Below are 25284 nucleotides of genomic sequence, written 5' to 3' on the forward strand. Positions count from 1 at the left end.
GTCGGCCTGCCTCGGGCCTCGGGGCCCGCCGCACCCCTGGGCCTGGGCTGCGCGCCGGCCGGGAGGCGAGGCGGGGGGCGGGGGGGGGGGGGGCGAGGCTGGGGGTGGGGAGGGGGTGCCCGAAACCCGATTCCCGGCGCGCGGCTCCGCTCTGCCCGCGAGGCCGGGGTGGCGCCGCCAGGAGCCCCGGGTCAGGTGGGAGGTTTCTCTGGAAGGCGCAGGCCTCGCTGGGTGGCAGCCTTTGCTCCCTGCCGCCCTGGGCCCTGGGCGCTGGTTAATGTGAAACGCAACAGACTGTGCCTGTTATAAACGTAGAACTTGATTGAAATTACTGGTGTTGTCGAGGAACTGTGTTAATATGAAAACTGCGTATTACAGATGTGAATTTCACTTCTCAAAAATGCTTTAAAAACATGACAGCAGCAGGGAATAGCCCACATTTTGTGTGATTTCACAGGTAGTTACCAGAGCATGGCCATGTGTAGGAGACAAGCATGGGAACTGGACTCGAGCCCAGTTGTTGGGTTTGGGGCTGTCACTTTAACGTGCAGGTTATTTTACCTGTGTCTGTTTTCTCGTCTTTCAAATAGGTTGTTGTGATGATTTAATAAGTTAGCATATGTGAAGTTTTCTGAATACTCTGTAAGTCATGTTACCAACTCATTTGATCTTCACAATCACTCAAGATGTTTTTTCATCATTTACCTGATGTTCCGTCAGGCACAGAGAGGTGAAGTGACTTCTTCAAATCACAACACAACTAATGACCAGGAATTAAGCTCAGGCAGCCCACAACTTCACCCTCTGTATTAAGTTGCCTCATGAGCTTGGTTCATTCAGTTTCACTTGAGAAATTATGGGGGAGCAAGTTGTTTGTTGGGTATAGGCAATAAAACAGAATAGCACCCAGACCCTTCTCTCCCAGTGTTTACAATCTAGTGCAGGTTAGTCATAGTTGGGCTGTTAGTACCTGCAGATCCTGCTAAAGTCTTCTGCAAAATGGTCTGAGTATGGGTTTTTTTTTTTTTGTTTTTGGTTTTTTTTTTTGGTGGGGAGAGAATTTGTGGCTTTCATCAGGTTCTCCGATGGTATGAAAGATGTTATAGAAGAAGTAATGTCTGCCTCACAGAGTGAGCTAAAACAAAATGAAACACTGCTGGTTGGATGAAAGAAGGATTTATAGGAGTACACGAACTGTGGTTGGGTCAGAAGTAGGGTGCAAGGAAGAAAACACTCAGAGTCCAGAAATGCCTCCTAAAGTCAGTAATGGCAGCCGGGGAATGTAAGGAAGAGACTCAGTGGAACATGATGATGAATAGTCTCTGCCCTCCTGAACGTGGATGGAAACAAGTAGAGCTGCCTCTGTGAAAAGGGGAGCTATCCACTGTGCATGAAGGCCTGTGATGGAGACAGGGGGGTTTCATCAATATGTGAAGATGAGGCAAATTTCCTGAGAATGTGAGACTTAGACTAGACCTAGGTGTTAGGGGCATTTTGGTTCTCAAGAGACCCAGTGGTAGGAACAGAGCACCTGGGACTGAAGGGAAGCAGGTGTGACTGGTGTGGGGAGAAAGGTACTAGGGATTTGGGTAGCAACAGAGCCCAGACAAAGAGACCTTGTAGAAAGCCATTTTTATTTTACGTTGTTGTCCTGAAGTGCCACTGAATAGTTTATTGCAGGGAGGTAACAAGATCACATTTGTGAAGAAACAGGAGCGAAGCCCAGGTGGATTCACTGAATTCCTGGACAAGGACAGGATCTTTGGGGAGAACCTGTAAGGTAAGAAAAGGAGGGGATCGCCAACCAAGGTTTGAAGATGGGCACACAGAGGAAACCAGATAAAGGGATGTCACAAGTGCATGATGAGCAGAGAGCGTGGGAAGTCCTGGGAGTCAAGTGAGAGTGTACTTGCAGAGAGAGTGCCAAATTGCTGAAAGCTGCAGCGGTCAACAGACAGAAAAGAAAACTCTTTGGCTCTCACCACATGGGAGGTGTTTTTATTGGAAACTTTAGGAGGAGAGGGTATGGCAAAAAGGTTTTGCAGGAGTTAGCTGAGGGGAGTTTTTGCTGAAGCTATGGTAGAAGAAGAGCCCATAAGTGAAGGGTAGGAGTCTGAGAGGAGTCAGCTGAAGATGTAAATATGTGTGAGAGAAGAGCCCTAGAGAGCTCAGCCAAAGGGGTTAGGAGCAGCGCAGAGCAGGGCTTACTGGGTAATGAAAGGTGTGTCTGGAGGGAAGGGGAGATTGCAATGATACATTGCTTTCCTTTCTTTGTAGATGTTAGAGGCCGGAGCATTGGGTGAGAGTGAAGGGAAGGGACAGGAAGATGGGATGCTGGAGGTCTGAGTTGAGAAGGCTTGACACAGTTGATGGGAGACAGGGAAGAGTGAGCTAACTAGAGATTGTTCAGCAGTCTGGCAGAGGGAGCCAAGAATGCATGCAACAAAGGACAGACATAGCCTCCTGGCTCATTCAAGGAATTGCAAATGGATGGTCTTTAGAAACAGAAACTACGTGTATTACATGATAAAGGAGGCATCACAAATAATGGGATAGGAAATTATAAAAATAAAGGGGGATAAGAAACCAAAAAAGTGGATACATACCAAAATATGAGTAGTTGTGTATAGGTGGTCCAATTGTGGACTTTTCCACTTCCTCACGTTTTTTTCAGAAATCACGTTCTCTGTAAGGAATATATACCACTTTCATAAGTAGTTACTTTGGATAACAATCTAAAATATAGTATCTACAATTTTTAGTTACTCCTTGTAAATAATGTACTTCTATCTAAAATATAACTTGAGGGGCCTCTCTGGTGGCGCAAAGGGTTAAGCACTGCACTATGAAATAATCCGCAGCCTCTGCAGCACGAGTTTGATCCCCGGCCAGCCAGGGAGCAATCCACATGGTGAAGCAGACTTCTCCTGTCTCACCCGCTGCCCCCCTCAGCAGTATATTTCGGTCAGTCTGCCTGTTCTGTACCCCACTCAGTGTCCGGTGGGTCCTCTCACCCCCCACACTCTGGCCTGTACCCCAGCTCTTGTATACATAAATAAATAAATCTTTAAAAAAAATAAATAAAATGTAATTTGAAGTTTTATCACTACAAGACTTTTAGCTCCAGGCAGTTCCTAGTAATGGCCACTATTTATTGACTAAAGTATTTGCCATGCGCTCTGCAAAGTACTTGACATGTATCTTAACCATCCCTTAACCAACCCAGTGTCCCTGTAAGGTTAAATTGTGGTTCTGTCCACTTTACAGATGGTGCTCTTGTTACTATAAATACTTATGAACACTTATTATGAGACACTGTTCTAATCACAACTTGTTTCATCGGAGGCGGAGTAGCTTTCCTAAGATGATATGTTAAGTTACAGTCAAGACCAGACGTGGGCAGTTTGGTTGCAAAGCCCACCCTTCCCATCATATGGCAACAGGTGTGAGGTCTGAGCTTGTGGTGGTCCCAGAAACAATGGGGTGTGGACTCCAGTCTACATTTTCCTGTGCTCTTCCTCATTATGCTGTACCGCCTCTCTTTAAAAATCCTGGTCTTCTTCAAGATGTTGTAAATACTTTTACTATTATGTGTTAGCTATTAGAAATTATCTGAAGGAAACTCTGGTTTAGCCACTTAAAGCAGAAGCTAAGTCTGCAATTGTTTGGGCCAGTATAGGCACTGTGAGCTGTTATTACAAATGGCAAACCAAAATGAGAACATTGTCATTTGTTATTTTTCCTTAGAGAATAATCATCTATTTGGATGAGTAAGGACATGCTTGAAAGTGACAAAAGTCCTAGGCATTATTAAGGGCAGTGACTGGAAATGGCTTTTTGGAGCTTTCCTTCAGACCCCCACACACAAAAAAAGGGAATGTAGTTCGCTAGCTAAATAGCTCAGTACTAGACACTTTTGTGTTAGGCTGAGACTCTAACTAGCAGAGAAACAGGAAAACAGTGCCAAAAGCTACAGTGCTCCCAGCACAGGACAGTGGCTCGAGGTGCCTAGAGGTGTCAATTGGAGACAGCTCCTTAGACCGTTTTAAAAGTACATTATTCCAAGGCTAGCCTGATTTGTTGTGGATCTACTTGGGGCCATACGGGATTTCTCATTTTACCTAGCTAAGACTTAACTTTAACTCTGGCTTTAAAAAGTAATTTTCACATAATTTGATAAAACAAGCACTTACTTATAAGTCATTTTAAATAAACTGACTCGTCTTGGGTGATAGTTAATTCAGCAAAAATATTTAAAATATAAAATGTCATGATCTCCTTCTCCTTTCTTAATAAGTATTTGCTTCAGCTAATCAACTTGAAAATATAAAACATTTCACAAAAATCTTGTAAGCAAGTGTGTAAGTAGTGCCTTATATCTCCTTAGAGGGACCACATGGGAGGTGCAGGAAAGGGAGATTGTGTCAAAATATTTGAGCTTTATGCATCTTTACATGCTGGTCTAGCTACTGATCTGCAGAGTAGAAACAAGGTTGTTTCACAAAGTTGTTACAAAGTTCAAACATTGTATTTATAAAATATAAGATGTCTGAATTGTGAAGAAAGTCACAATTTTTCAGTTTAAATAATTTTAATTTTTAGAATGTCTTTTAATAAGATTAATTGAAATATTTAAATAATTCAGAAATGATTTAAAAGGATATATTTCATATTCCCCATGAGTAGTTTTCCTGTCTAGTTTAAACCCATTTTATTTCCAGAAGCTTACTCCTTATAATTCAAATTTGTGTTTGCGTTCCAAAAGTTAAGACCCTTTATATAAAAACCTGCACTTTCTTCTCTTTCAGGTTTGATGTGTACATTCTTTGAGTCCCAGGACGGTGGGAATTAGCCAGTGGATTGCAGGCATGTTGTGGAAGTTAGTATTGAGGTCTCAGCCCTGCAGGCTGTATTCTTTCCGAAAAACGCTATCAACTCCAAAACACAGGCCTCTCTCAGCAGCCTTTACCTATACAACCAATAAACAATCAGACCAAGAAAATAAAAAGACTGTGGAAAAGCTCTACAAATTATCCGTTGACATTAGGAAAATTCGCAGATTGAAAGAATGGGTACTTTTGGAGGATGAAACCTATGTTGAAGAAATTGCAAATATTTTACAACAACTAGGTGCCAATGAGGCTACTGTGGCCAGTATTTTGGAACGCTGTCCAGAAGCAGTCGTCTGTAGTCCAACTGCTGTTAACACTCAGAGAGAACTCTGGCAGTTGGTCTGCAAAAACAATGAAGAGTTAGTCAAGTTAATAGAACAGTTTCCAGAATCTTTTTTCACTGTGAAAGACCATGAAAACCAGAAGATGAATGTACAGTTCTTTCAAGAGCTGGGACTCAAAAATGTGGTTATTAGCAGATTTTTGACAACTGCACCTAGTATTTTCCAGAGTCCTATTGAGAAGAATAAACAGGTTATAAAGATTCTCCAAGAGAGTTACCTACATTTAGGTGGCTCAGAGGCCAACATGAAAGTTTGGCTACTTAAGTTATTAAGCCAGAACCCATTTATTTTGTTAAATTCTTCTACAGCTGTAAAGGAGACATTAGCGTTTCTCCAGGAACAAGACTTCACAAACACTGAAATTCTACAACTCCTGTCCAAACTCAAAGGATTTCTTTTTCAGCTTTGCCCCAGAAGTATACAGAACAGTCTTTCCTTTTCTAAAAGTGCTTTTAAATGCACAGATCATGACCTGAAGCAATTAGTTTTGAAATGTCCTGCCCTTTTATATTATTCTGTTCCAGTTTTGGAAGAGAGAATTCAGGGATTATTGAAAGAAGGAATTTCCATAGCTCAAATAAGAGAGGCACCAATGATTCTTGAACTCACACCACAGATAGTACAGTACAGGATAAGGAAACTGAATTACTTAGGTTATAAAGTAAAGGATGGAAACCTGGAAAATCTCAATGGAACAAAAAGAGAGTTTGAGGATAACTTTGGTAAAATTCAGGCTAAAAAAGGAAGGCCGTTATTTAACCCTGTGGCACCATTAAATGTTGAAGAGTGATTGCTGACTTGTGCTTTCCAGCGAGCAGAGTGAAACTGGGTAGCACAGACTGAGTGATTGAGGCACTCATATGCTCCAATAATTTTAAAAACTGACTTGGCTTCTGAGTTGTGTTTAAGTTACCTGTACAACTAGTTCACTGTATTTTGAAATATAAATTGTATTTATTTTAAATAAAGTTGAGCTATATCCAAAAATCTCTGTACTATTAAATGACACATCAGTGTGCTGTTTTGTAAGAAACTCTTAATTCAAAGTATGGGTACATTCCTATTCACATAGCATATCTGAGATGCCTCTCAAATATCCCTCTACTGTGGCCTGAATTCTATCACTTTGTGTTAAGCGAAACATTAGTAAACTTCTAATGTATTTGCAAACCAAGTATTACTCATCCTTAAAGAATAATTAAGGCTTACTTCTGTGGTCATTTTGTTTAAAATTGATCATTTTATCTCTCATAAAATGCCTTTGTGTGCATTCATTACTTTCCCCACTTTACAGATGAGGAAACTGAAGCTTAGAAAGGCCACTCAGCTGCCAAGTAACAGAGCACAGACTTACTAAGATCTGACTTCTGTTCAAGCGTGTGGATACAAAAAGGATTGCTTATGAGTTGGCCTTATAAGAAGTCTCCCCACCAGGCATGCCAAAAGAGTGAGTAACACCAACAAACTTACAGGTTTTCATGAGGACTTCCTTGTAACATTCCTTATGTTTTAAATGATCTAATTAATATACATTTGAAGTAAATACAGCTTTTAGAAAACTTAAGGAAAATCCATGCCTATAAGAAAAGTGTGATGGTTGGTACTGATTTTAGTAAAGCTTTTCAAATTTCAATTTCTGTATCTTTTTCACATATTCCCTAAAGGCTGGCTCACTTTCACCTTGTGAGTTTTAACTTTGTAACAAATACACAACCAAGCATATGATTCTGACACTCAAATATCTGTGTGCTCTGTGTGCGTGGTCTTCAGCAATGAAAAAAATTCATGAACACTGCAAGACATGTCTTCATTTTTTATTCATGTGTCAGCAAATGCAAGTAACCTTCATATCTACTCAGTTCCTTAGTGAAATCTCTGCAGCACCTACTAAGTGCCTGGTATATTGTGCTTTCCATCTCTTAACAATTGAGCACCATTGTTTACTGTTCTACTGTTCTCAGGCACAAAAAGGGTAGGTCGCTTATCCGGTGTCATACAGGAATGTTTGAGAAAAAGAATGGCCGTCAGGACAGTTGGCATAGGATTGTGTGGCACACAATAACCATGACGGGTCCTGTCCAAGGAGCAGGATCTCATTTTAAGGTGATTGGAAGCCCTTGAAGAGATTTTAGTTTATACTTGTTCTAACATAATTGTCATTGGTGCTTTCTCTTTCACTCTCCAATGTTTCAGTTGGTACATCAAACATTATAGTCTACTTGGTAGTTCTCTTAGAGGTAATCTACTAAGTATCTGAGCAGGTCAAACAGGCAAATGGCGAAGTTGTGGAGCAGTCAGGACTCAAGATGAAGTTTGGGGTCATCTGCATAATGAGAGTATGAAAGCTGTGGCTCCAGACAAAACTGCCCAGAAACAATATAGAGTTGGTGTGATGACTTGCCGAGGCTAGAAAGGTTTGACCATAAAGAAGTCTGCTGTCAAAAGAGGGTATAGCAGTAATACTGAATGCCAGAGATGTCAGTTAAGATAGAGAAGTGCCAGTGAGTTCGGCAAAAGGAAATCACTGGCTAGCCCTGTTTGATTCAGATGGAACGAAAGAGTAAGGAGGCAACTTGAGTAGGCTGAATGAATAGGAGATGAGGAAGAAGCAGGCACTATACAGTTTTTCAGAAAATTGTGTCTGCAAAGGGAAGGAGAAAAATGGAGCTTGTGAAATGGAGTCATTTTTCTTTAAAGGGTGCAAACACTGGGGCGGGTTTTTATGCCAATGGCTATGACCCAGGAGAGAGCGGAGAGATGCAAAACCGTGAAACCGTGGGGTTAATATCCTTGAAGACATGAAAGAGAGCTGACTTTGGAAAAGAGCAGATAAATCAGTCCTGGTCCACAGCATGGGAATGGGCATAGGCAGATTGGTGGATGAACAGTGCGAGGGGCAGGACAGCTGCTGTCTGAGTCCTGAGCAGAGGGCCTGAAGGAGACAGTAGGAAATAGTCCTTTTCAGGAGTGGAAAAGCAGATAATCAAGAGACTACAGAAGGGTCCTCATACTGATGAATTCAGATGTTTGGATAGTGCCTGGTGGATAAGTGGATGTGCCCCAGTAAGATACTAATTTTCTGCCCTCCCACCAGTTTCATCCCTTTGAGTCAGTCACTTGCTTAGTGAGAGGTTCCACAGCCACTTAGGTCAGAAGGATGTGCTCTGTACAACTCTTCCATCGGTTCTCAAATTTCAGAGTGTAAGAATGCAGAGATAGTTAAAATGCAGTACTGGGCCCTACCCTGAAGAGATTCAGCATCTTGAGGTAAAACCTAGAAATCTGCATCTTTATTAGAGTTGTTAAAATACACACTTGATTGTTGTGCTGGCATCAAAATAAGTATTTGGAGATGCTTTGTCATGTTTTGTGCAGTGGTATCCAAAATATTTAAATACTGGCTACAGTATTTTTTTTTAAATTTTTTTTTTTTTAAAGATTTATTTATTTATACATATAAGAGCTGGGGTACAGGCCAGAGGGTGAGAGGATTCACCAGAGACAAAGTAGGGAACAGAACAGGCAGGCTGACTGAAATACACTGCTGAGGGGAGCAGTGGGCGAGACAGGAGAGGTCTGCTTCGCCATGTGGGTTTCTCCCTGGCCAGCTGGGGATAGAACTCGTGCTGCAGAGGCTGCAGATTGCTTCATAGTGCGGTGCTTAACTCCTTGCGCCACCAGGGAGGCCCAAGGCTACAGTATTTTCTTAACTTCTATGTAACTAGAAATTTAAAACTACCCTGCTTAAAAATTCCTTTATTTCCTTATAGCTTTATGAAATATTTCATCTTTTGCAGATCATAGTGCTTTATTAACAGATGCATGTTCTTTTCCATTCCTTTAATACAAAAAAATTTATTCAATCAGTTATTTTCATCTGACATTTCACTAAGTACAGAATTCATAATGTCAACATTTATTAGATCAGTCAAGTGGGTTGTACAAGTTTATCCTTTCTGTGCCAAATACCCACAAATAACAGATGCCTCTAGGAGTACAGCAACCTCAGTTTCTTGACGTGAACTAGTACTGTTTAACAGGTCAAACTGCTAGTCTACGAAAATAAACTGGAAAAGACTCAAATGTACAGCTGTGTATCATCAAATGGCAAGTTCATTTCAACAAGAACCTCTAAAATTATTTGTACAGTACTCTGCTATCACAGCCAGCCTCTCCTGGACAAAGTTATAGAATTTGAAACAGACTTGTTAAAATGTACCACGTGACTTTTTTGTAGCAGAAATTCACTGCAACCATTTTCCTCAAGTGATTTTAAAGACAAGCAAAGTTGAAAATAAATATGCAAGTATACAGTAAAGTCTATATTTAGAAATTCAGATACAAAGCACAGCAGAGCCTATGACTAGAAGATAAATTAGAAATATAAACTAGCAATGAAACAACATTTTCTTTCAGATAGCAGGAAACAAGTTCTCCAATACAATTATTTAGATGTCACTTAGTGTTCATCCATTAATTCTGGAGTTTTTTTTTAAATCCCTTCTGCTAATGGCATTTGAGCATATATTTCAACAAATACACTTTAAATCATACTGCATGAAATAACCATTTAATATCTGATGAATTGAATGTCCTAACTTTACAGTATGGTATACAGTAGAAAGATTCAAGAACCTCTGTAGATTTAAAATCCCTGCTGACATTTATGAAAGCTTTTAAAAGTTAAGCTATAATCTTATCCATTTGTTGATCCACATTATTAATGTAAAACTTTTAGTGTTTCACAAACACACCATTTCAGCCTTGGTGTTGGAGTTGTCTGTTCTAAGTTCTCAGGGATGTTATTTGATTTATTTGCTCACCCCTTCCCCTTCCCTCTTCCTAGCCAAAAAATTATCTGCAGAATGGAGGCAAATTTCCAGACTTAAGTATAAAGAAAACTAAAATTCTTCAGGCTTGGATTGTAACTCTTAATTGAGAGGAATGCCAGACATATGTGCTACATGTTAAACTTTTATGAAATGAAACATGAAACAAAAAAATGAATTCCAGCTAAGCCTCATTTTTTGAGAATGAATGAGACATGTTAAGACATGACACATTTATCATCCATAATCAAAAACTTCAAATCCCAATTCCCTGTCCAAAGTTGACCTGGGAAAGGGTACAAGGTCTAGGACTTATAAAGTAACAGTTTAAATGTCTATATAAACCATTGAGAGTACTTATGTATCTGTAACATTCAAAATTGATCTACGGGGCCGTTTCACTCAATTTAAGTCAGACCTCACATTTGTGGTGGTTTTACTGTGTGTTTAAAAAAGGGAATTGCTAATAATTTAAGCCATCCTAGAGATAAAACATCTATGAAGGATTCTTTCAATATCTTGGATGCTTTAGATAATTCTTAAGAACTTTATTTGCTCCTCCTTAATCTGAAAAATCATCCAACATAGCTTCTGACTAGCAAAGAAATGTTCTTTAGGCACTGAGAGGTGTATTAACAATGGAGCATGAACCCAGGTTGAAGTATATGATTTCATAATAACCACTGACCGTTAACAAGCACTATCTTATCTGCTGAGAGCAAGGATTGCTTTTACCACACTTCACCTGAGATTCTTAAAAGGAAAAACTAAAGTTTTTAAAGCATCCATCTCTAAGTTGAAGAACTGCACATATTTAGGGTATTTGAAAAGATGTTTTCTTTTGTAAGGCATCAATGATTAAATTAATATAATGCATATCTAACAAAAGATGGTTAACAATCAGTATCATAACCATTTATCTTTTCTTTTAAACTTCCCTAATTCCTGCTACTTTTACCAGCTTAAATAGGAAAAGAATGCCTCTTGGCCTAATTAACTATGGTTATAAAAAAATCTAAGACATCTGAAACTATTAGGCACATCAAAGGTACAGTTGATGTAGTTCAAGGTTCCCTTCTGAAGGGGCAGATGAGTTACCTGGCACATTATACATAAGGAACTGTAAGGATCATCCACTAAATTCAACTTTCACATTTTTAAACTGAAAGACTTATAGTAAATATTCAAATATACCATATCTTCAGTTACAGCTAAGTAAGTGTAACATTTAACCAGATAAAAAGCTGGAATTTAAGTATGAGAAACCTTCATACACTGTGCTAGTATTGGTCTCTTCTTTTTAGACAAAAGCCAGTCATCAATACTTTCAACACAGCAGGTTAGAAGATAAAGGTCCAAAACAGATGACTTGGTTTATAGTCCATAACTTAGCAATTCAATGCCACTGGCATCATAATGCTGTGGAGAATGGGTGTATCTCCATATGTTAGTCAGACTTGTCTTTCTTCTTTCCTGTTAAGGGCACTTTGTTCACAACAGCAGACCCGACAGCTGTAACACCTCCAGCCACAGCAGACACACCCCCTTTCACCAGCCCTAATCCCATGGAAGGCACAGTTGTAACAGCTGTTTTGGTCACCTCCAGACTCTTTCCACCAATCCAAGCTACACCACCAATGGTGGCACCAACAGCTCCCTTTGTAACACTGAAGATACCCCCAGTCACACGGGATAACATGCCTGGTTGTTGCTGTGGATGATCTTTCATTGAACCTGAGGAAACAAAGTGTGAGACAATCAAATACAAGTCTCTACTAAAAGCAAAGCAAACTGCAAACTTTCTAACTATCTCGAAATTGTTTTGACAGTCAGGCCAACCACATAAATACAAATCTGACACAGACACGAGCTCTTCCCTCAAGGCTACAGACTGGTTCACTGCTAAGTCTGAGTATCTCAGAAATACTTTAGAGGCTTATCAATTCTCATAAAATAGAAACCTAATTTAAATAACTATTTTGAATGTTTCTTGACTTACAATTTTGTTGTTTGTCAATCTATTTTATATCCTAAAGGAGTATGAAAAAATATATTTAGCCTTCATTTTGTTGGTACAGAATTCAGTCACTCATTGAAACACTCTTCTTCATTTTTAAAAGAGTGGTTCTCAAGTTATGGTCTAAAACTCCTGGATATCACCAAGACCATTACAAGGAATTTGAAGGTAAAACCCATCTTTGTAAAAATGTTAACACGTCATTTGTTTATTTACTTTCATTTTGCAAAATTTTCCACAGAAAATTCAACATAATTTTCCAGAAACTAAATGATGTACAGACTACACACAGAAGCAGCTGTGATAATATGGCTGTCTTCTGTTACAGCAGTCCCCCCTTATCTGCAGCTTCCCTTCCCTTCATGTGGGTTCAGTTACTCACAGTTCAAAAATATGTACAGTAGGATATTCTGAGAAAGACCATAGTCACATATTACTATAATTATTCTATTATTGTTAATCTCTGACTGTGCCTAATTTATAAATTAAACTTTATCATGGGTATCTATACATAGAAAAAAAACAGTATACATATGGGTTTTGGTATATCCACAGTATCAAGCGCCCACTAGGAGTCTTGGAACATATCCCCCTCAGATAAAGGGAGATTAGTGGAATCCAAACATTAAATCTGTAAAAATTTAAAAACAATGTCACCCTGCTCACAGTTACTCTTGTTTTGCAGAAGTCACTTTTCAAAAATGATGTTTATGATGTTAACATGTAATGGGACTATTGGGTTCTTTTAAGGAATAAAGTATTTCATTTTTCAGTTTTTATCACAAATGCAGTAAATATTGACAAAGACACAAGCTCTTTGAGGCCCTTAGTTTTTGAAAGTGGCAAAGTACCCTGAGACCACAAAGTTTGAGAACCGCTAACTTAAACATATAGTAAGCTCTTATTTAATGACATGGATTGGTTCTTTGAAAATACAACTTTCAGCAAAATGACATAGAATAAAAGCAAGTCCTTGAATAATTTCATTTTGTTCAATGTCAGTTGGTATTTTCTTCTTCTCAGCATTATAAGGAAATTACGTACTCTGGGTTTCTGCTGTATTTGGGTTTCTGCTCTATGTGTTCCTTAGTACAATTAAAGAGCTAGTGCTATGTTAAAATAAAATTATTCATCACTTAAAATCATATTCATCACTATCTAAAATCATTTTGTAGTGTTAAGAAACTACAGCTATCGTTAATACTTACTTCACTGACTCAATTCCTATAGTTTTTAAAAACTCCTCATATACTCCCAGAAAAGGTTACTTCAATATGAAAAATTTTGTATGAAAAATTCTGATTTATTCAAACCATAAGTTTGTTCTCTTTGCTTTGTCTGGGATTTTTTTTTTTTTTTAAAATAGAGCCACTCAAATTGGCAAGTAACTTCAAACTCAAGGCATAAAATGACTAGATTTCATAAAAATGTGTGTGCCTGATCTAATGATTTAGGCAGTAGTAACATAAGCAATGGTGTTTTTATTTTTCTAAACTGTATGGGTAAAATACTTGGGAACTATACAATTCAGGCACTAACCACTGGAAAAATACAATCTCACTCAGAGAAAAGTAAACTGAGCTCCATCTAAGATCACCAAAACTACTAAATTCAAGCAGAATGTGGTTATCAAAGAAGGTAACATTAGGAAACTGACATCTGACAAAGGAAAAAAAAATGAAAATTGAGTTTTTCTAATATACAAGGCATAAATTTATCTTGAAATAGATTTTCTTTTCTTTTTTGGAAGTTTTATATCCTATCACAAGTAGGAAAATCTGAGTCAAAACACAGAAAAAGATGTAGCAATGGCTAAATTTGCAAAAATAAATTTTTTACTGACTTTGAATAATCAGTTAATATAATTTTTAAGTAACTGAAATAAAAGACTTAAGATATAAACATCTGAATATATTATAAAATTATGGAAAGGATTACATAATTGGTGTTTCTTTCGTAATCAAGGTGAGCACCACTAGGAAAAGGGGAAATCCTGATTTGAGGACTCATGCCGAATACCTTAATAATAATAACCCGCTGTGCCAAATTTGATGCACATGTTTAACGAAGACAGTTTTTCTCAGCCAAATCAGATAAATATTAATGCTATTGATCTCTTTAATTACAGTGTGGTATTAATTAACACCATATAAATGATCTGTTTTGCAGACTACTCTTGTTTAGCAGGTAATAATTTAAAGACATTCCCGAGGCTCATTCTCCTCGACAATTACACTCCTAGATGGTCTTTATTTTCTCTTTTCTGACTTCTTTCTTACAAAGTCCTTGTTAACTTTCTCACTGAGCCCTAACTTTTCTTTTCAAAACTCTACAGTTACAGTCCTAACTATAACTTCCAAGCTGTTCCTCTATCAAGCCACTAAACTCAAATTAGCTAGTTACATCCATCTTCTTTTAGGCTTAAATAAGCGCTTTTCTCTACCAATGTAAAGTATTATATGAAGACAATTTTGGACAATGGATAATAGGATTGGAAAGCAAATACAATACCTGGAGTCACTGTTTCCAGCCCTTGCCTCTTCCCAGAGACACCCTACTCTGCCTACCTGCCACTCTGGTCTGGTCTTTAGGCTACTTCGTCCCTTATTCTCCTATTTGATTCTCTTTCTTGCAGATGATGGTTGTTCTGTACAAACATGCAGTCATCCAATGAGATCATTCTTTGGAATGCTTAAAAATCTATACCAAAACCATAAATTAAAAATGCCTGCAGTCATTTCTGTATATAGTCAAGACATTGAAGTGTGTTGTTTAATGTTTCTAAGGATTTCAGAAGTAAAGGTAACAATAAAATTATCCCGGTCAGTTTTTTAACTAATAGAAAATTTTAGCAAAACCTAAGACCATGTACTAATAAAGGAAGAACTGCCAATTATAATGTAAGGAATAATAGTTTACCAGCAAATCTCAAGTGCCTCTTGAGTTGACTTTTTATATATATGATATCAAAACTTCCTCTGCACCCTACCTTCACTCTGTACAAATACTTTTACTTGTGAAATGGCCTTAAAAGAATGAGTAACAGAAAAAAAGATCATGCATAATAGTTACAGTGTACCCATTCACCAGTATCTGTGATTTCTTATTAGACCTAAAAATATTTATCTTTAATTGTTTTGGGGACAACTTACTGACAAAACAAATATATTGCTTTATTTAAATTTAATAAAACAATAAGACCATCAACTCACTGGGGTATTTGTTTCCATTCTTAGTGTTCAGATGCATACCTACCTTCTGGTGGTTCATCACTAAGATATGACGGGATTTCTTGATTTTTATCCGCCTGATTCATGATCTCCTAAAAAAGCACATACACATTTCATTTTAATCTCAACATGAGATTTATCACATGCTAAATTCAGACTTAATTAGATTTGCTCAGACAACATTTTAAAACACACATTACAACAAGACATCTCATCTTGTTTCTCTCCTACTTTGTGGTGTTTAAGAAAATACTTTTAATTACCTACTGGACAACACTAAAGAGTGGCAAACAGTGCAAGAGCGTTCTGATGTTGTTACTGTTACTTCATTAAACTGAAAATTACTAAGTGAATGAGCTGGAAAGTAGAGGTAAGATGACAAAAATTTTAAGTGCTTTTTCCTACAGAACATTGGTTAACTGATTTATTTCACAACAGACTTAAAGAAAACCAATGACTCAAAATCATTATCTACAATTTTTTTAAAAACATGACATTCTTCTCTTCTAAAAGTGACACCTCCAAAATCAGCAATGGATTTTGATTACTTTTATTGCTGTTGTTAGAGCTCTTATAAACAGAGGTACATGTACAACGGATTTAAAATAATATTGTGAAATTCTGTCATTTGAAACGTGGATGAACTTTGAGGACATTATGCTACATGAAATAAAATCAGAAAAAGATAAATATTATATGACCTCCATCATATGTGAAATCTAAAAATGCTAAACTCAAACACAGCAAACTTCTTTGCCAGGGGTGGGGAGAAATTAGGTGTTAGTCAAAGGGCACAAACATCAAGTTCTACAAGGAGTAAGTTCTGGAAATGTCATGTACAGCATGGTGACTATAGTTAACAACACCTGTATTATGTATTTGAATGCTGTTAAGAAAATAGATCTTAAGTGCTCCCTCCACATACACACACAAATATTAACTCTGTGGTATGATGGAAGTGTTATTAGCCTTATTGTGGTAAACGTTTTACAAATATACATGTATTAAATCATCATACTGTACACCTTATACAATGCTGTATCTCAATTATACATCAAAGCTTGGGGAAAAGGGATATTGTGAAAATTAACAATGTATTTCTTTGATTTATCATCAAGGTAAGATCATAACAAATAATATGGAATAATGGTTTAAGATTCTGAGATCACGGAACTTGAATTTGAATACCAACTTGACCATAAACTGTGTCTGAGGACAAATAACTTCTTCAGATCCTTGCTATTCAGTACATGTAACATAGAAATTAAAGATATTTATAACCTTAACTCTAAGAATACTGTCTAACAAATTTAAAAAAAAAAAAAAAAAAGCCTGAGAAATTCCTGGCAGGATATAGCTGTACCTTCTTGAAAAATAGTAACTACTGTAAAGTCATACTGTTCCCCACTGACTGTTAATTTTGAGGAGAGATATTTATAGTCATTGCTGTAATCCCAGTATCTGTACACCCTACACATACAAATCTAGGCGATCACCTGGCCGATCATCTAATCAATAGATGCTACCTGCTATAACCTGTACAAAGATAAGTGGAATTCACATACACCTACATTTTACATATCTTAAGCTGAAATTTAAAAATAGGTGTATACATTTCAAAACTGCCTTTCTGTATATATTCCACGAACCCTACTAAAAGTCCTATCTTTTCCTCCTAAGAATCCCTTTAAAAAATTCTCAACTTTTCTACATGTATCATCTGTTTTTTTTAATGACCATTTAAAAAGATTAGAGCTGCTTTTCACTACAACAACATAAAAGACATATGCGTTTATGTAATTAATATGAGCCAACTATCCTGTCATGGGTAGGCATTGAGAAGCCACGAGCAGAGCAATATTCTCAGATCTGTGCTTTCAAAAAGCTAACTGAAGCAAGAACAGATGTAAGGACAGACAGATTAAATACAGTAAGCGAGAGAAACAATTTCAACTCTGCCAGTTTTTCCTATCTAAATATTTGGGCCAAGAATCTACTGGGAGTTACCCTTATTTCCACTTTTATTACAGTCTCATCCAGTTATCAGTAAGTTCTCCTGCCAAAGTAACCCAAGAAGACAAGCTCTTCTCCATCGCCTCTCCAGCTGTTATAGGACAGGGAGAGGGGCAGCCCAAACCCCGCAAACCTGCCTATTCTAACTGGGTTCTGCCATCCGCCGCATCAACACAAAACATGTGAGACTTTAATGGGAAGAAACTTTAATAAAACTAAAAAACAATACAGGTAAGGCAAAGAATCTAGTTTCTAAATGAAGCACCCAAAGTTACCCGTCCCCTCGTGGGTAAAAGTCCATCCAAATGGGATTGGCCCAGAGCAAGGCCCCAAAGCCTGCCACAAGTCTAAAGCATCTTCCAGTGGGGACCCACAGAAAAGGGCCAGAAACAACCAGACAAGCCCGGAAGGAAAAGAGCAAAATCAACATCAAGATAAAAGCTGCCATTGTCACCTCCCCATGGGTCTCACCCACATCTGTGTCACCCAGTCCACGACCAAAAGACAAGCGCAGTTTCTTCACGTGTCTCTAGGCTCCACGCGCCTCCTCCAGGTCTCCTGGCTCCATCCTGCTTCCTTCCTTAGTCCCTTCTCCAGCTTCTCCTCTTCCTGCTCAGCTCCACCCTCCCTTGGGTGGGGCAGGGAACCTGGAACTTCCCCCTTTCCTGGGGACCACCCTGTTACACAGCTACCACTTTTGACTAAGTCGTCATAATCTCTGAGTCCTGTTTACAAGGCAGTATAACAACATCCAGCAAAAACAAAATACAACTGAAAATGAAGTCAAATAAGAATATTCTTTATGGGCCTCCCCGGTGGCGCAGCGGTTGAGCGCTGGGTTGCGAAGCTGCCCGCAGCCTCTGCAGCGCCGGTTCGATCCCCGGCTGCTCCCCGACCACTGGAGGAGGGTCCCACATGGCGCGCAGACCTCTCCTGCCGCCCGCTGCTCCCCTCAGCAGTGTACTTCGGTCCTTCTGCCTGCTCTGCTCCCCGCTCTGGTGAATTCTCTCACCCTCCCGCGCTTCTGACTGTACCCAGTGCATGTATAAACAAAACAAACAAACAAATAAATAAATAAATAACATGCCTCTATAAAAAAAAAAAAAAAAAAAAAAGAATATTCTTTATGGAGGACAGTAAGTTTCCAGAAGACACAAACAATGCAGACATTAAAATAATTTATGAAGAGCAAATACTATGGGAAAAAGCTGTTAAGTTAAAGAATAAAAAGCAAGTACTATATGATCCCAATTTTTTAAATGCATATTAAAAGATTGAAGCATAGCAAAGTATTCACAAAGATTGCTACTAGGGAGTAGCACGCTATACAGATATGAAGTGAGTGAGAGAAATATCGCATTTCTCTGTAGAGAACTATATTAGTTAAAATCTGTATTTTAATTTTCTACCATTAAATATGTATTGCTTTTATAATTAAAGAAAAATACGTATTTTTAAGTCTCAGAAATCAGTGAGATTCATAGAAGATATTTTAAAATATGCACATCTAGTCCTCATTCTAGGTTTTTAATCCTCAGATCAATTTGACAATCTAAATATATATTTGAGGCCTCCCCGGTGGCGCAGTGGTTGAGCGCTGGGTTGCGAAGCTGCCCGCGGCCTCTGCAGCGCCGGTTCGATCCCCGGCTGCTCCCCGGCCACCAGAGGAGGGTCCCACATGGCGCGCAGACCTCTCCTGCCGCCCGCTGCTCCCCTCAGCAGTGTACTTCGGTCCTTCTGCCTGCTCTGTTCCCCGCTCTGGCTTTGGTGAATTCTCTCACCCTCCCGCGCTTCTGACTGTACCCAGTGCATGTATAAACAAAACAAACAAACAAATAAATAAATAAAGCATGCCTCTATTAAAAAAAAAAAATTAAAAAAAAAAAAATATATATTTGAATTGCTTGAAGAAAACAACATCACTGACTTTATGTCCTTGGTCGGGGCACGCTGACAACAGGCTCGTGCAAGCTATTACTTCATCAACAGTACCACGCTGTTCAGGACAGTACTTGATACATCACTCCATAGCTTGATATGGTGCACGACATAAGAAATTTCTATAGAAATAATTATTCAGAAAATCTTTTACTCCCAAGTAGGTATGTTTTCTTCCCTTTGAGATCCATATACTTTTCTATTTAAAAGATACAAAGATATCCAGTATTCAGCACCCAAAACAAAAAACAAACAAAAAAAAAAAACCCAACCCCACAGAGATGTGATATCTTCCTATTCCCTTTGGCTTCAGGAAGCTAAAATCCCAGCTCACCTAGGTAGGGTCCTCGGGCACACCCCAATAATACTTCCTCAAGACCTTCACTCTTAACAGCTATTTACCCCTGGTTTGCAATTCTAATATCTTAACCTGTATTTTTCCATTTTATAAGTACATGTTTTTGTTGTAAGCTGTAGAATATTTGTGGAATAAGTAGGATAAAAATATCTGTACACATCAATTTTAAGCATCACAAGAAAAGATTGGTACGACAGGATACGTTCTGAGAATTGTACTTACTGTTGGTGATCTTATCCTAGTGCCACCCTCAGAGTGTACTATACAAAATTAGATGGCATAGACTGCGCAGCATAGACAGTTCAGACCATTGTCACACATGCTGCCCATCAATGACCAAAATGTTAAATGGCACGTTACTGTAGGTTGTCCAAATTTTTGGTTAAAAAGTAAACTTTAAGCTTTTCAAATACCCTTTTTCAGTAAAGGAGTCTGAAGTGGAATGAAGTAAAATGAAAGGAGTTTCATTCTTGCCTGAGGCTTCTGCGGGGGGGCACTCAGCTCTACCTGCTTTCTTCCCAGCCCAGTCACACTACCGCCTCTACCACAAGGTTACTCTGCCCTTAAGTTAGGAGTATCTTGGGTAGAAGAGTCTAAAATGCAGGAAGCTAGACACTATTATATGGAAATATTCTCAGTTACAATTAATAATATTAGAAACAGGATTATCATTTAATAATAAAATAGAACATCTGAAGTTTTGCCAGGACTGAAATCTGGCTACCCAGACCAGAGAAACTGGCTATGATGAATGCTTGAGTTTCTTGCACATTACTGGTATTAAAACAAGTATTCACCATTAAGATTTCTCTATGTATTTTGTTGAACTCCTAATCTGATTATAAGACACTAAGCTACCTTATAAATATATCTTTGTTTAAATTCTTAATTATCTGTAGTGCCATCTGTACTTTTTACTCGCAAAAACCATTCCCACTTTCTACATACCTATATGTACTAAACTTTTAATGGTATTACCTCATTTTGGATATTATCACTACCACTAAGAAGAAATACTTTTTAAATTATCATCTATTCATTATCATCATTATAGAGGATTTAAACTGGGAATTTTAAAAACAAACACATCCCTAATTTCCTAAAACTGGGTAAATAATCTACTAGCAAAATTTAAAAGTATACATATGAGAGACAAGTAACAACTGACAGCAAGGTGGTCAAGAAGACCATTTTTAAACAAAAGTATTAAATTCTGTCTCGAAATCTTTTAAGTCCTTAGTTCAACATATATTTGGGTCCCTCTCTAAATCAGAGTTTACAATTCAGTGGGGATATAATTTCCTAGCATTAATTTATTTAGTTCCATTAAAAAAAAACCCAAAATCTCTCTCATAACTCATAAAGCACACAAATTCCTATTAATGTATTTTCCTAAGGAAGGCTATAAAGACAGAAAACAGTCTTTAGATCAGCACAAATAATGTAACATATTCTATAGATACAAAGCAGTTTTACCATTTGGTCCTGACGTGAGAACAAATGATTACAATACCAATGGAAACTGGTGTGTGTGGGTTTTTTAATGTGTGAAATGTTAGACTTCAGTGCTATAGACTGCAATTCATTAGCCGTTACTTTAAATATTTAGGCCAGGGTGAAATAATACTTGTTCAGTACCACAGTATCAAAGATAATTCAGCTGGCAAATATACTGAGCAAGGATTAGTAACAGCACTATTCCCTAGAGGGTAATTTCTTCCATTAATAGAAATAAGTAAACAAATGCCTCTTAGGAATTTTTTTAAAAAAGGAAAACAGATGAATCTCTGTTATCTGTGGATTTCTGTAACATTTTATATATAAAATTGTTGTTAATAATGAAGCACAAATTTACCTATGGCTAAGACCCCCCTCTATACCAAAGGAAATTAAATAGCACTAACCCATTGTATAAAGCCTAACTACAAAATACAGTAACAACACAGTTTACCTGCAAAGCTGCTTCAGAAACCTGTCATTAAACAGTAAATGCCAATTTCCCTATAAGAAAAAGACCAAATGAATTAGGTAAAGTCTTCAACCTAGACTACAAAGGAACTTCGCTACTTCCTCACTCCCATGTTTCAGCTTTCTTTACCAGACTACAAGGAATTTCAAATATATATTTATATAAAACTTTGATATACATAGACCAACAAGCAGTGTTATGTTAAAACATCAACTTAAGAGTTTTTATATTTCTCTAGTTAACTCTCCTGAACAGGCTGCTTTTAAAGATGACCCTGTCCATTAAATCAACAGCAAATAGATGACAATGCACAGAGCTTGTCAGCTACGGAAAGGGAACCTGCAAGAGAAATTTCTAAGTGACTCCTTAATGCCAAGTAACCACCGACAGTATCGAAGTGACAATTTTAAAGTACTACTGACACACTGAGCAGAATTAGAATACACGATCAAACCAGATAGCCAGTATACTGGTCCCCTTCACTAAGTTACACCTCATTAGTTCCAACAGATAATGTGAGTCACTATTATGTGTCAGACGCTGTGTTGGGCAGTGACGTTTCAGCCTCAACAAGCAAAGCGTTTGTAACAACCTAATCTCAAGGTGTGCACGTACAACCCACCGAGAGCGCTTCAGGAAGTGGCAAACACTCAATGACTGAAACAAATAAAAGATTTTCTTAGAGTTGAAAAAAGAATCAAACACACAGCACACAAGAACTACTGAGCCTTCTCTGTTATTTTCAGCATAAGGACAAGTTTTTACTCAAAGTCCATCTGTTGTTCTTTAAAAAAAAACAAAAAAAGCCTAAAAGGGGAAAAAATCAAAACAGGATGCACATGGGTTTATTAAAGGTTACTTCCCTCTTTAAGAAACCCAGCAAGGACACGCACACACACATACCTGTTGAGGTGCTAGCTTAGGATTTTCGCGTGGAGTCCGCACGGCGTTCGCACGGGCACACCCCAGCGAGAACTCTCGGGGTGCTGAGCCTCCCCCACCGCTCCCCGTACCGATCCCTCCAGGCACCAGCAAGTCATTTCTCTTCTCCCTCAGCAAAGGGGGTGACGTGGCAGGAGGCAGCATGACCCTAGAGCAGCCGTGGCGAGGGCTGCGCCGGGCACCTCCTCCTCCACGTTGTACACCCGCACACACCCAGAGGGCTCCGGGATTCGTCTCCTACAAACGAGAGGCGACGAGCTTCGGAGCGCGGCTCTGCCTGCGAGTGGGCGCGGGGGGCGCCCCAAGAGGCGTGTGCACAGGGGCACGATGTGGATTTGGACTCGCCAGGCAGCGGGGGCCCCCACGGGGGCTCCCGCGGGCCCCAGCCCCCCAGCGCCCCTCTCCCCCCATCCCTTCACGTCAGGCCAGGCGCCTGGGTCGGGCTTTCCCACCCGGGCGGCGCACTCGGGGTGCCCCTGGGCGCCCAGGCTTGTGCGCCTGAACCCCAGAGAGTGGCTCATCAACAGGTCAGGAGTTGCGGGCGGGGAGCCACGCGAGTCCTCGGCCGCATCCCCGCGCTGCCCCGGCTGCTGACGTCGCCCACCCCAGCCCCCGCCCGCACCCCCAGGCGCGAAGAAGCCAGGCGGACGCTCACCCGGAGCCCCTGATTTCAGCCCCCGGCGGCGGAGTCGGGCGCACGGAGGAGTCGCCCCCACAGCAAACATCTACCGCCCCCCGCTTCGCCCCGCCCCTCCCCCTTCCCCGCTCAGTGCCCCCCCCACGGCCCCTCTCGGGGCGGCCAGGCCCGGGGAGAGCGCGGTGGGGTGCAGGGGCGCCAACGGAAGCCGGCGGCGGAAAGGAGGGGGAGCCCGGCGCGCCCCCGCCCCCCGGCGCGACTCACCGCCGGGTCGGAGGCCGGCGGCCGGGGCCGGGCCGGGCGGAGGGAGCGGGCGGCGCGAGGGCTGAGGCGGTCGAGCGACGGACGCGGCCCGGCACCAGCGGGCTCGGGAGGCGCCGCCTCGGGCTGTGGAGCCGGAGACCCGGTCGGCTGCGGCGGAGGCGGCCTCTGGCTGCGGACGTGGCGCCCGACGCGACCCGCCCCCTCCGCCGCCCGCTCGGCCCCCGCCCCCTCCCGCGGCGCCGACTCCGCCGCGCACGCGCACTCCGGGCCCGCCCGCGTCCACCCGGCACACGCCCACCCGTTTCTCCAGGCGCCCGGCCCGCCCAGCCGGCCGCGCCACGAGTGCGCACGCGCGGCGCTCCCTCGCCCCCCGCCCCAGCCTCCGCGGGAACCCCCGGCCGCCTGCGCGCGCCTCCTCAGGGTCTCCCCGCCCCGCTTCTCCGCGGCCCAATCAGCGCCGGCCGGGGCGCCGAGCCCGCGCACGTCCCGCAGCCTGCGCCTCGCCGCGAGTAACGGTCGCTCGGGGTTCGGAACCGTCGCCCGGAAGGTGGGGCGGGCGCCGGGGTCGCCGCTGTCCTCGCCCGGCCTCAGCCGCTTCCCCTCCGGGGCGCGCCGGCCGGCGCCGGGAGGCCGGGCTCACCCCTCCTGCCCGCGGCCGCGGTGCTCACCTCAGTCCTCACACCCCGGCCGGCGCCCCCCCCAACCCCCGAGAGCGAGACCCCGGTTCGCCGCGGCCGCCGGCGTCTGGAGCCGGCAGGGCTGCCCGGTCCCTCGGGGGTGCTGGGGAGGGGTGTGATGGGAGGCGAAGGGCACGGCCCGGGGTCCCTGCCCCCGACGGACGGGCGCGCCCACCCCCACCGCAAGCTCCGTCCACCCCTCACCCCGCCACCCCTCACGCCCCCACTCCTCACGCCTCACCGCCACGCCTCACCCCCCCACCCCTCTCCCACCACCCCTCACGCCTCACCTCCCACCCCTCACCCCCACTCCCCACACCTCACCCCCCTACCCCCCATCCTCACCCCTGACTCCCCCATCCCTCACCCCTCAGCCCTCATCCTCCTCACCCCCTCACCCCTCATCCCCCACCCCCCCCCGCCCATCCCCATCCCCATCCCCATCCTATCCCCTGCCCCCCACCCTTCACCCTCCTCCCACCCTTCCCCCTCCCACCCCGCCGCCCGCTCCCCGGCCCCGGAGGGCGCGGGCTTAGAGGCGGGGCCGCCCGGCGGTGGGAGCGGGCGTCGCCCTGGGCGCTCCGGGCAGGTGGCAGGCGACCGGCCGCGGGGCGGGGGCGGTGTTGCCCTCGGGCTGCCGGGCGAGCCCGCCGCGCCTGTGGCTGTCCGCCTTCGGGGTGGATGAGAGATGACGCCAAGTCCACCCGCGGCTTTTGAGGCAATGAGGACGCGGCTGGGTGCGCCTCGCACAGAAGGGAGACCTCGCCGCTTCCCAGTGCCGTGCGCGAGCGAGACCAGAAAAGCCTGAGGCTCTTCTTTGGCCGGGCCCGGCCTCGGGGAAGGGCGTCCCGTGCGGACGCCGCCGGCGGGAGGCCGAGGCCGAGCTGGGTCCCGAGCGCCGCGCGGCCTGGGGCTGCGGCCTCGCCGCGGAGCTCCTGGTGGACGCGCGCGGCGGGGACGGTCGGGAGGTTTTCGTTTTCCAGCTCTCGAAGGGGAAATGAATCTTGTCACTTTGAAGTGAGCTGAATGGGCGGTGGCGCGACGGGCTGTGTTCACCCCGCGTGTGGAGAGACCTGCCCCGTCTTCTCGTTCTCAGAGAAGCCTCTGTCCTCAAGAGGTGACCTTTTCCAGGGCGAACCGTAGGCAGAATGATGACGTTCAGTCATCCGGGGTC

General features: G+C 42.1%; 3 protein-coding genes and 1 long non-coding RNA gene across 18 annotated transcripts in view; 3 read left to right on the forward strand and 1 right to left on the reverse strand.

The window, feature by feature from the left end:
- Positions 1-4846, forward strand: part of CRY1 (cryptochrome circadian regulator 1) — a 43379-nt gene extending 38533 nt beyond the window's left edge. Inside the window, exon 13 of the mRNA XM_037513688.2 lies at positions 4809-4846. The gene's annotated coding sequence lies outside the window, so the exon portion shown is untranslated. The remainder of the gene's footprint in view (positions 1-4808) is intronic.
- On the reverse strand, positions 1622-25282 carry TMEM263 (transmembrane protein 263). 10 transcript variants are annotated; one of them, XM_037513697.2, is made up of 5 exons: positions 22494-22769; positions 15338-15404; positions 11767-11799; positions 2607-2686; positions 1622-1773 (listed from the first exon to the last, which is right to left on the reverse strand). In XM_037513697.2, the coding sequence occupies exons 1-5, from the start codon at positions 22674-22676 to the stop codon at positions 1672-1674; spliced, it is 465 nt and encodes a 154-aa protein (XP_037369594.1). In that variant the 5' UTR covers positions 22677-22769; the 3' UTR covers positions 1622-1671. The 10 variants fall into 10 exon arrangements, with proteins under 10 accessions (XP_037369594.1, XP_054552064.1, XP_037369595.1 ...); XM_054696089.1 differs by lacking the exons at positions 1622-1773; positions 2607-2686; positions 22494-22769 and adding exons at positions 19253-19385; positions 21573-21622; positions 23434-23474 and having other exon boundaries at positions 8685-11799; XM_037513698.2 differs by lacking the exons at positions 1622-1773; positions 2607-2686; positions 22494-22769 and adding exons at positions 19253-19385; positions 21573-21622; positions 22013-22456 and having other exon boundaries at positions 8685-11799.
- On the forward strand, positions 4850-6172 carry MTERF2 (mitochondrial transcription termination factor 2). Its single transcript, XM_037513695.2, has one exon. It carries the CDS (start codon positions 4869-4871, stop codon positions 6024-6026), a length of 1158 nt encoding a protein of 385 aa, XP_037369592.1. The 5' UTR covers positions 4850-4868; the 3' UTR covers positions 6027-6172.
- The window catches only part of LOC119247335 (uncharacterized), a 76085-nt gene continuing 74707 nt past the window's right edge, over positions 23907-25284 (forward strand). For 5 of the 6 annotated variants that reach the window (XR_008552149.1, XR_008552144.1, XR_008552146.1 and 2 more), the window contains exon 1: positions 23907-23980. This is a non-coding gene — a long non-coding RNA (uncharacterized LOC119247335). Of the gene's footprint in view, positions 23981-25212; positions 25228-25284 lie in introns of those variants that run through there. The other variant, XR_008552148.1, reaches the window with a different exon arrangement.

The sequence above is a fragment of the Talpa occidentalis genome, unplaced genomic scaffold (genome assembly GCF_014898055.3).
Source record: "Talpa occidentalis isolate TD23 unplaced genomic scaffold, MPIMG_talOcc4v2.1 talOcc4.16, whole genome shotgun sequence".
NCBI lineage: Eukaryota > Metazoa > Chordata > Mammalia > Eulipotyphla > Talpidae > Talpa > Talpa occidentalis.